Here is a 12,301-nt window from a genome sequence, read left to right as displayed (position 1 = left end):
CACTTGAAATTTGCTAGAAGATTTTATCCTAAGTGTTCTTACCATATATAAGCAAATGAAATTTTATCTACGTAAGGCCATGACTATGTTAACCAGATTGATTGTAGTAATCATCCGCAATGTATAGGTATATCAAAACATCACAATGTACACCTTAAATATATGCAATTTTTATTTGTTGGGTATACCTTAATAAAGTTGGGAAAACCATAAAATTAAAAGTGTTTGATACCAACATACATCCACTAAAGTAATTTCTAAATGATGAACTTCAAGCAGAGGAAAGTGATTCTAAATAGAAGATCTGAAAGGGAAGAAATCATGATAAAATAAAGTGGCAAATATATAACAAATATACACCAACACAAAAAACAGAACTAAATTACTTAATATAGATGTTGGGGGGAAAAATCAGACTAGTAGGGTTCTAAGGTCCTTGTATTGATTAGGAAGGGGGTAAAAAAAAAACTTTAGAACTTGAAAAGTGAAGTATACATGTTAAAACTTATACGATAACCACTAAAGGAAAAGGAATGGGGTCTCGGGGGAAAAGATAGAAAAAGACAGAAAGAAAATGATAAAACTGACAAATCTCTGGCAAGAATCACCATCCAAAAAAAGAAAGAGAGAGAAACAAACAAGGGATAGGGCCAGGCACAGTGGCTCATGTCTGTAATCCCAGCACTTTGGGAGGCCAAGGCAGGAGGATAGTTTGAGGCTAGGAGTTCAAGATCAGCCTGGACAACATAGCCAGACCCCACTCTGCAAAAAAATTAAAAAATTACCAGGCAATTAAATACTGCACTGATGGGAATGAAAAGGAGGAATATGAATATAAATGCTTTAGAGGTTAAAAGGATTATAAGAGGATGTGATGAGCTTTGTCAACAAATTTGAAAACAAACACAATAAGCAAATGCCTAGAAAAATAAACTTATTTAAACTGACTCAACAACTGGAAAGGCTGAATAGTTCTATAAGCTTTAAAATTCCTCACAAGTATTCCAACATAATTTGTCAAATATCTTTCCTTTCCCAATTGTTATATATTCTGTTAACACAAACCTTAAATCTGGCTGGAACCACTGCCAACACAGGACAAAAAATGAAAACAAGTTTGTTTCTTTAATTTAGGCTGACAAGACTAATGCTGTCTCATGCTTTGTTTTACACATCAATAAATATGTGTGGGAGATCATGAGTATTTGCTTTGCCTAGAGAGCTCCCTGGCATGTGAACGCAGTGTGGCACTGAATAAAGAGCACTGACATGGGAACCAGTGGGCATTTCATAGTTGAAGATCTACCACTTACTTGCTGAGACACCTGAATGATCCCCCTCAGCTGCAAAACTCAATGTTGTTTACCTGTAAAAGTTAAGTGCCTTTGCCATCAAGAGCAAACGGTAGTTTTCATAAGGTTTCTTTTCCACAAAATTTCTACATATTTGAGAACGTGCACTTAGGGATTTCTAGCTCTCTTCATGTGAAATAGCTTTTTGTTCTTTTATTTTCCCTTTCTTTCTATATTTTCCCTAAGAAATATCTGTCTTAATCAACTTTGACTTCAGAATGCCTTAGAGGACAAAACTAAGCCTTGAGGGTAAAAGCAATAAAAACCTCCCTTCCTATAATCATAAAGCATTTACTGATGAGAGAGTGGAAGATAAAATAATTTTACTACAGTTTATTAATCAAATGATAGAAGAGTTTCAATCTATAATGAGTAATTTAAAAAATTATTCTGGTAACAGGAGGAGTATAAGGGGAAAAGTAATTATTAAAAGTATCACAAACTAAAATATATAAATAGAAAATACTAAAGGATTAGAGATACATTTTATAAACTACGTATAAACTTAAAAAATCTACATGAAGAATAAATTTTAAATAGCTAATAATCAGTAATCCCCTCCCCTCCCCACCTCTCCCCTCTCCTCCCCTCTCCTTTCCTTTCCTTTCTTAAGAGATGCAGTCTCTGCATGCTGTTCAAAGTGCCCTCAAACTCCTGGGCTCAAGCGATTCTCCCACCTCTGCCTCCTGAACAACTACAGCTAAAGGTACACACCACTGTTCCCAGCTAAAAATCAGTATGTTTAATATTAAAGATAAAAGCCTCCCTTATAAATTAAAAATACTGAGAGGTATGTTACCTGACGAAATATCTCTGTCACAAAGTTTACATTACTTCTTTTAGAAGAAAAAACTCTGCGAACTATTTCAATGTCTGTGAGATGTTCTTCATCAATACTACAGAGACTAGATGAGCTAGGTTCTCGCTCCGTGAGAGTGCTTGTATTGGAATGAGACTGTTCGGGTTCTGTAGTTCTGTCTGCTTTATCAGCATTATCATTTTTGCTTTCTTCTCTGGATACTAAACTAGCAGCTGCTCTCTAAAATACAAAAAAAAAAAGAGAGAGAGACACAATATCATAATCACTTCACTGTGTATTTGTCTTTTAATAGGTAATACTGACAAAATCCAAAACATTTCCCAAGTAATTTATACCACTGCTTAAACTCGGAGCATAGAGTTTCATTTAAAAGCCATTCTAAATAATTAATTAGCAATGCAAACAACTCAACATCTAAGTGACAGAGATACTCCAAAATGTGTGGTAATTAATCATCTATCCACCTATAGTTATACATGTTTCTCAGTAAGTCTACAGTTCAAACAAGTTATTAATTAAAACTGGGTGGATGAATAATGGAATTAGAGACAGCTCAGACCTTCAAGTATAAGTAAATAACTTAACATCAGAATATTTACCTAATAAAACCTTAATGTTTAAAATTATCTCTATTTTACTGTGGACAAAAATTTATACAAGTAAAAGCTTCTTAAACAAAACAAAAAACAAAGGAACAAAATTTATGACAGAAGTAGAAATGAAACTAAAAGAAAATATTAGAAAACTTGAGAGAAAATTCTATAATTCTAACAACGGAATTTTCACCAAGGCTGAAGATCAAGCCTAACCAGAAAGATAGGGGAAAATTAAGTCTTAAGGTGGTGATAAGCAAATTTCTATATGGTAGAAGTAGCATTATTCTGTGGTATAAATTACTTTCTGTTAAGTTATTAAATTTTTGGCCTCAGTTTTGTCATCCATAAAATAACAGGGCTTAAATAAATGATCTCAAATATACCTTTCCAACCAAAAACATTTATGATTTTCATCCATTACCTTCTAGGATCAGAAAGCAGATAGTTCTGCTTGAGAATCTTCACACTTACAGAACTTAGCAAAGTTCTGGAGGAAAACACACCATACAGTTTGCTATAGATAATAAAACTCAAATTTTCTGAATTTTGATGAATTAAACATACTTTATACCTTTATCCTACTTATAAAAGATTTAAGGTGCTATAGAAAAAACACACATAGTTTAAGGTTTTAAAAACTAAGTAAGAAAATCTGAGGAAAAGAAAATAAAAATAGTAAGAACACTGTAATGTAGACATGTTTAGGAAAATATACAATGAGGGAAAAGAGAAAATAAAAAAGAAGTATGAAAAAAAGGTAAACTGTTAAATCCAAAACAACAGTTTGAAATATTACTCTACTGTATTGCTTTATAATTTTATATCACATTTCTAGACTGGGAGTCTTTGTTGAAAAAGGGGGGAAGGGGGTGTGAACAGGTCTTTTAATCTGCATTTTGTGAGTGCCCCCAAATAAAAAGGGCCATCAAGGTCCTACCATTTGATCACAGTTATTTTCACTTGTAAGATTTATCTGTACAATAAAGAATATTTTTAGTATTGTATAATTAAAATATAGAAAAAAGAAGCTGAGACTTATATACTAATGGAATTATCTTCTATACTTCCCAAGTTTCATTTCTTTATTAAGAAACTTATTAACTCTATAAGTAAAATTTGCATTTATAAAATATATTTATACAAATAAAATAGCACTATTATTTAAGTGTACTCTCCACCTAAGGCAATTGAAATCAATGGACTAAATCTCAAAAGCCATTTCTAACTTTAACAAGCCTAACTCATTTGTGCATTACCTGAATATTCTTTGGCAAGACTTCACCTTCCATCCCAGGAATATGAGGTCCTGTATGTGGTTTTGGCTCCAGCCAGAAAGAAACCAGCCAACGAATGACAATAACACGAGCCTTAATGAAAGGCTCCTTTGTACAATAGATTGCTTCATTGGTTTCAGTATCTTTCTTTATCATAACATAATGTGGCTTTGGTCTCATCTGTGGGATGTCTGTGCAAAATAAAAGGAAAATGAAAACCAAATTAAGAAAGAAATTATGTTTAGAAAAGACCTACATTTTTAAATATTTAAGAAAATATTGTTACTCTATTCTGGTTTTAGAAGTAGCTTTAGCACAAAAATGACATTTCAAAATTTGCCAGATGTTGCACGGAACTCAGAAGAGTGAACCATATATACCAGGATGATATATAAAACATGTATTTTTACAAAATATCAAAAAGTTAAATAAACCTACCTAAGTACAAAGAAGCTTCCAGAACCATTTAAAATAAATAAGCGCTCACTTCAATTAACCTAACACTGAAACACATATTTTGAAGTCATACCAAATATGAGGTTTTACCTAAGCCTGTTAATTCCCTAAACTTGGTATTAGGAACACCTTTCTGGGAAAGAGACAATTTACCTACGGATGACCAATATCTTCTATATATGGCAGAGATAAGCTTCTAACCCAGGATTTGTACACAAGGCTCTAGGATCAAGGCTCCAAGAGATATGTTGGGGCAATAATTATTAAAGGTAATTGCAAAAACTGCCATTACTTTTGCACCAACCTATATAAATACTGGATGAAACATGGCTATGTAATTATTCATATAGAATTTGAATAAGACTAATATTTGATTGAACCCCCATATGGGGGGACCTTAAAAATAAAATTTATAGTATAGTCTAAGGATCATACCAAACAAGAATTCAGTTTAATTTACAATCACAAATATTTCTGGTGGGCTAACTTTTCTAATTGATAAGATCCAGAGAATAAGTTTTTAAAAAATCTGTTCATTGTTGGCTGGATGTGGTGGCTCATGCTTACAATTCCAGCACTTTGGGAGGCCAAGGTGGGAGGATCACTTGAAGCTAGGAGTTCAAGACCAGCCTGGGCAACACAGGGAGACCCTATTTCTAAAAAAAAAAATAATTAGCCAGATGTGGTGGTGCATGACTGTTGTCCTAGCTACTGGGGAGGCTGAGATGGGAGGATTGCCTGAGCTCAGCAGTTCAAGGCTACAGTGAGCTATAGTCATGCCATTGCACTCTAGCCTCCTTGGTGACAGAGTGAGTCCCTGTCTCTTAAAAAAAAACAAAAAACAAAAAACAAACTCATTCTCATTGAAAATTTCCTATTAATATAAATTTGCTTTCAGTATGAATCTAGGTATCATATCTGTACCAACCAATACAAGTATTAAATATGATCAGTTTCCTGCAGTAACAAATGCCAGCTTTACAGTGAGAGATTATTTTACTCTTATGTGTGATCTTTCAGAAAATTCCAAACATTACCTACCAAGTATAGGATGATATAAACTGTTTTCCTTACAGATGTTTGGAAAAATATAAGGCAAGTAATATTTCTTAAAATGTGAAAACAAAAATGAAAATCCCCTTTCTTGGTTTTCTTTGTTCTTCCATTCTAAACTTTTTACCTAAAAATAAATTATATAATTAGAATCATTCCAGAAGAAAGAATCTCTTAAAAGGAAGTATTAGCAATTATAAACAAGCTTATAAAAGGTTGCAATACACTGAACTGTTAACACTAAAGATCATGATACATAGCGTAAGGACAAATCTTTTAAATTGGTATAATGTCAAACAAGTACATTATGTATATATTTTTTTAAAATCCTAGAAGTGTGCTTCAAAAAACTATGAAAATTATACAAAAGTTGGCCCTACTAATGACAAAAATATTAAAGTTCTCTCCCTTTTGTCCCTTCTTGAATAATTCAGCCTAAAAAATCATACAAAATACATAAGCATATGTGGTAGGAGTGTGTGTATGTAAGCAGTAGCAGCAGTCAAGTGCAGATAATCAGAGCCTGAGCACAGGACACAGGGCATCCATAAAGAGGGTACAGCAGAGGCAGTAACCCAGTGGGGACTCACAGTCTGAGAGGGGTGAGGAGGGTGTCCACGAAGTGGGAGAAGTGAGGACAGAAAGAGATACAGTAGTATAATATAAGGTATGAGAAAGACATCCAAGCAGGTGGTTGACAAAGGCCCAGAATGGGGTAATGGAACCCAATCAAGTTAAGGAGAATGTCTGCAGAGGAGGGCGATTGTGGCAACAGGAGATTGATCATACACAAGGGGGAGCTGATTAAATAAGTAAATATACTGAGAATAATGTGAGCCACATTTCTCATTGACAGGTAAGAGTTATAAATACAGAAAGGAAGAAACCGGAGTGAACCCTGCGGTACTAGACTGAAATTTGGAAAATGGGTATGAATTAACATTATGATAGATAGACAGACAGATACATAGACAGACAGATAGGAATATGGATTTGTGTGTGTCTGTGTCTGTGAATACAATTCTTCATTAAAATGAATGACAGCTCCTTAGAGAAGCAGCAGATTTCAGAGACAGCAAGAAAGATATGAGATGAGCTTGGAACATCTTGTGGTGCCAGAAAGTACAGAAGTGCTCAAAGATGGAAACAATTCAAAGGTATAGGAGTCAGCTTGAAGGAACTTCCACTAGACAAATTTAGGACAATCTGAGCATCAAAATTAGTAACTGTAGTAAATACTAACACATGAATTCACAGGAATGCATAAATCTATGTTGAGATAAATAAGTAAGTAAACAAACTGGGAGGGGAGAAAGCTTTTTCCTACAGTATGTAGCCAACCCTTGAATGTAGAATTAATGATGGAATTAATATCACCAGTTGGCCAAAAAGTAGAAATAACTCAAATATTCATCGGCTGATGAAAAGATAAACAAAATATTGTATATGTATACAATATAATATTATTCAGTGCAATAAACATGAAGTATCGATACATGCTACAACATGGATACACCTTGAAAACATTTGCTAAGTAAAAGAAGCTGGTCAATAAAGACTACATATTGTATGATCCTATTAACATGAAATGTCCAGAACAGGCAAATACATAGAGACAGAAAATCAATTCATGTTTGCCTAGGGCTGGGGATGAAAGGGTTGGGGGTAAGAGGACTGACTCCTAATGGGTATGAGGTTTCTTGTTAGCACTAAAATTACACTGTGATGGTTGTGTAACCTTGTGAATATACTTAAAAAACACTGAACTGTATGTTTTAAGTGAGTGAACTGTACAAAATGTGCATTGTATCTCAAAAAAGCTGTTTTTAAAAAATTACCATTTGGTAATAACCCTCATAACTACAAAGTCAAAAGCCTCAATGGATGTTAAAACATGTGTGAAATTTCTATAAGAAAAGGAATATTTAGGTAGCTAAACAGTACATCCCACAAAATACTTGTTGATTTTCCAGTGCAATACTTACTGATATTACACTGGAAGAGCCTGGCAGACACTACCTTAATCAAAGGATTAAGGCCAACATTGATCATACATCAGAATTAGCTCAAAATGGACCACAGACCTTAATGTAAAACAAAAAAACTATAAAACTTCAAGAAGAAAATGTAGGAGAATATCTTTGTGACATTTGATTAGGTGAAGATTAGAAGCAATTCCGAAAGTCAGATCCATTAAAAAAGTGGTATAGTGGACTTCATCAAAACAAAAAACTTCTTAAAAAAATGCTATGAAAATGGAAAGATGAGCTACTGGAAGAAAATATTTGCAAAACATACATCTGATTAAGGACTTCTTTCTAAAACATATAAAAAACTTAATAAGACAACCCAATTTAAAAATGGGCAAAAAATAGTGAACAGACACTTCATCCAAGATATATGGATGAAAAATAAGCACATAAAAAGATATTCAACGTACCATTAGCTGTTAGGGAAATACAAATTAAAACCATAATGAGATACCACTACACATTCACTAAAATGGCTAATATTACAAATTGACCATACCAACTGTTGGTGAGCATATGAAGCAATTGTATAAGTCTTAACATATTGCTGGTGGAATGTAAAAAGGTACAGTCATTTGGAAAACAGCTTGGTAGTTTCTTAAATAGTCAATATATACCCCTACTATTTGACCCAACCATTCTACTGTTATGTTCATGCAAAAACTTGTTTACCAATATTCATAGCAGTTTTACTTTAAATAGCCAAAAATTAGAGACCACTCAAATAACCATGAACAAATAACTGGATAAACTAGTGCATCCCCTACAATGGAATGCTATAAAAGGAGCAAACTACTGACACGTACAAGACAGACAATTCTCAAAATAATCAAACAGAAAACAAGACCAAAAAAAGTATGTACCCTATGATTATATTTACATAAAACTATGGAAAATGCAAACTATTCTATAATGACAAAAAACAGATCAATGGATGTCTAAGGATAAAATGATGATGTGGTAATTCAAGGGGATGAATTACAAAGGGATCCAAGGGGCATGGTGGCTCACACCTATAATCACAGCATTTTGCGAGGCTGTGATTCAAGTGGGAAGATCACTTGAGCTTAGGAGTTTGAGACCAGCCTGGGCAACAGAGTGAGACCTTATTGCTCTAAAAAAAAAAAAGTTTTAATTAGTCTGGCTTGGTGGTCTGTAGTCCCAGCTACTTGGGAGGCTGAGGTGGCAGGATCACTTGAGCCCAGGAGGTTGAGGCTGCAGTAAGCCATAACTGGGCCACTGTACTCCAGCCTGGGTGACAGAGCAAGACCTTGTCTCAAACAAACAAACAAAAAAGCAAACAAAGATCCAAGAAAATGCCTAGAGGTGATAAACATATACATTATCTTAATTGTGGTAAAGGTTTCATGGATATATACATGTAATACAATTCATTAAACTGTAAATTTCAAATGTTGCAGTTTATTGTGTATCAATTATAGCTCAATAAATCAGTAAAGCAATATTTTAAATCCATACAAAGTACAAAAGTATTTTTTAAAGAAAAACTAGTAATAACAATGATGATCATAACATCTGCCCACTACAGAACACTTACGGTGTGCTGTGCAATATTTTATTCTAAGCACTTTTCACTATTTAGGCCTCAAACACCAAAATGGTGTTATTTTTATCTCTGTTTTACAAATAAGGACACAGAAACAGCAAGTGGTTAAGTAATTTGCCAATGGCCACACTATTAGTAAAATGTGGAATCAGGGTTCAAACTCTGGCAATCTAGTTTAGGGTCCAAATTAACTTTATAATGTTTGTTTCTGAGGTATAAGGAATTTTTGTGTTTGGAGCCGTTACAAGAAATGTGCAAATAAAAGCGTTTTCATCAATCAGGGTATGTACATTTTGTATCTAAAGGTGACTAGGTTACCTTGCAAAGTACATGCACCTAGAAATTCAAAAGATACAAACAGGTTTAAGTGTAAATTACATTTCTCCTGATCATCCTGCAGCCCGCCTCCCTATTGGCAGATTGATCCCTAAATCAAACAATTTTCAGCTTTTCATTTGAAGTATCACAACTGCTGATTACAAATGAAAGGATTAGAAAATAAGTGCAACTGCCTCACATAAAAAGGTATACACATAAAGGTTCTACAAAAATGTCCCTCTCTGGATTCCTAAGAGTGTCATCATCCCTCCAATGATTTGAGAAAGAGATATTAACCTATTTTCAATAGCAAAAATTTGTCACTTCTTCAAGAAAATAAGCAAATATATGCATCTACTATGTGATAGACCTGGAGCAGTTACTGTCTGCTGCTAAGGTTTCCACTACAGATGCAAGAAAAACAAGTCCCTGTACTTTCTGTCTTTTTTATTGTGGCAGCCAAGGATGAATAGAGGGATACAGGGAAAAAACATGAAGAGAGAATTTTTGTAACTCAGGAATACCCTTGTAGAGTGAAGAGTCTATTTTACCCCAAAGAAGAATCTAAAATTCGAGTTTACATGACAAGTGTAGGAAATATCCCCCACCACCATCACTTGGTTGATTACACTTGTAAAAGCTTAAAAACTAAAGCTAATTAAAAGCAAGCCATTGACCCTTCCCCTCCAACCTCCCTGACAAAAAGAAAACAAGCAAATATCTACTATGACAGAATAATGGTAAGAAAGAGAAAAGGGAATCACCCATATAGGATAGTAAGGAGTGTGATATCAAAGAAGATAACAAGTACCTGAATTACTATGTATTTTAGAAGTGCTTCAAGAAAATAGCTTGTGAGATCTTCTTGCCCTTTATCTCCTGATTGTGGGGGGACAAGAGGAGTGATTTCTTCTATAGTGACTTGAGCTATCCAAAGACAAAAGAATAGTATAGTTACAAAACAAATTTAGTAAAACAATAATATAACCAAATAAACTTTAACTGCAAAATGTGTATGCAATGAAAATTGCTTGAAAACTTTCTAAAGACTGATCCTTGAAATAAATCTTGAGATCATCCCTGATAGTTGATCACAACAATAAATTTTATTTATTTATTATTATTATTACTATTATCATTATTATTATTTTTGAGATGGAGTCTCACTCTGTTACCCAGGCTGGAGTGCAATGGCACGATCTTGGCTCACTGCAACCTCCACTTCCCAGGTTCAAGCGATTCTCCTGCCTCAGCCTCCCAAGTAGCTGGGATTCCCGGCTCCTGCCACCACACCTAGCTAATTTTTGTATTTTTAGTAGATGGGGTTTCACCATGTTGGCCAGGCTGGTCTCAAATTCCTGATCTCAGGTGATTTGCCCACCTTGGCCTCCCAAAGTGCTAGGATTACAGGTGTGAGCCAACGTGCCTGGTCACAAATTTTAATAATCAGCTGTTTTGTGAACCCTTGATTGAGAGAATGTGACAAAGGGATGGACAGACAAATAACACAGTGATTACAAGTATGTAACATCTCAGCTGAGAAAGAACTTCTGGCAATTTGAAATTCACATGAAGACTGCCATTACAAAAATTCCATAAGATGACAAACATTTGTAATAATGCAGTTATTTATCAAAGTACCAATCTGTTAACACTTACAAAATAAGAAAGTTTTATATTTTTTACTTTTCAGATGTTCAAAAAAATTCATTATAACAAATGCAAATGCAAGGAAGTCAACCCACAACTAGCTGAACTCTCTTAAATATTTCCTAAGCTGAACAATTAGTACCTGGTAAACACATGTAGGTCCCTAAACCTGACTCTCAGTAAATATCAACCAACAAGCTCACAACAGAAGTAGATTTCAGTTCTTAAATAATACATGGTATGTTATTCTGCCACTCATTTTTAAAAATTATTCTTTAAAAATACAAACTTTAGGCCGGGCGCAGTGGCTCACGCCTATAATCCCAGCACCTTGGGAGGCCGAGGCAGGTGGATCATCTGAGGTCAGGAGTTTGAGACCAGCCTGGCCAACATGGTGAAACCCCATCTCTACTAAAAATACAAAAAAAATTAGCCTGGCGTGGTGGCACATGCCTGTAATCTCAGCTACTGTGGAGCACGAGAATTGCTTGAACTGGGAGGGGGAGGTTGCAGTGAGTCGAGATTGCGCCACTGCACTCCTGCCTGGGCTACAGAGTGAGACTCTTGTCTCAAAAAAAAAAAAAGAAAAGAAAAGAAAAGAAAAAAGAAAGTACAAACTTTATCATCTGTACTCTGGACTTCCTGGACCACTGTCATCATATAGAAGAACACACTTTAAGAAAGCTTTATTTTGTGAAGCTATAAAAATCCCCTTAAAACCCACTCTTCCCATAAATATGTCTTAGTCTCCGCTGGGGAGTATACAGAGATTCCATATTTTCCACATCTTATAGACTAAAAAGTAAAACTTCTATTCTCAAAAAGAGAAGGGGCAGAAGTCAGTCACAAATGTATTTAAAATGAACAATAATTATTTTTAAAGTCATCCACAGAAACACTGATGAAAGAGTGGGTCCCATCTGTAGTCCCAGCTACTCAGGAAGGCTGAGGCTGGAGGACTGCCTGAGCCCAAGAGTTCAAGGCTACAGTGCATTATGATTGCACCTGTGAAAAGCCACGGCACTCTAATCTGGGCAACACAGCTTTGAGACCTTACCTCTTAAAAAAAAGTGATGAAAGAAAACCTCTCTATAAAGAGAGGCAGAAGAAAAAATGCTTATAGAACATCTGTTAAGTAAACCAGACATAGTGGCTGACACCTGTGATCCCAACATTTTGGGAGGT

General features: G+C 34.8%; 1 protein-coding gene and 1 pseudogene across 7 annotated transcripts in view; one reads left to right on the top strand and one right to left on the bottom strand.

Moving 5' to 3' along the window:
- RALGAPA1 (Ral GTPase activating protein catalytic alpha subunit 1) overlaps window positions 1–12,301 on the bottom strand; it is a 311,458-nt gene that overhangs the window by 234,176 nt on the left and 64,981 nt on the right. For all 7 annotated transcript variants that reach the window (XM_030930785.1, XM_030930791.1, XM_030930789.1 and 4 more), the window contains exons 7-10: window positions 10,278–10,393; window positions 5,540–5,678; window positions 4,025–4,233; window positions 2,152–2,391 (exon numbers count right to left, since the gene is read on the bottom strand). In XM_030930785.1, coding sequence (XP_030786645.1) covers window positions 2,152–2,391; window positions 4,025–4,233; window positions 5,540–5,678; window positions 10,278–10,393 — 704 coding nt within the window. The remainder of the gene's footprint in view (window positions 1–2,151; window positions 2,392–4,024; window positions 4,234–5,539; window positions 5,679–10,277; window positions 10,394–12,301) is intronic.
- LOC115898004 lies at window positions 9,815–9,951 on the top strand (annotated as a pseudogene).

Source organism: Rhinopithecus roxellana, chromosome 5 (genome assembly GCF_007565055.1).
Source record: "Rhinopithecus roxellana isolate Shanxi Qingling chromosome 5, ASM756505v1, whole genome shotgun sequence".
NCBI classification, from domain to species: Eukaryota; Metazoa; Chordata; class Mammalia; order Primates; family Cercopithecidae; genus Rhinopithecus; species Rhinopithecus roxellana.
Note: the sequence above shows the minus strand (reverse complement) of the source record. Positions and strands in the feature narration are given on the sequence as shown.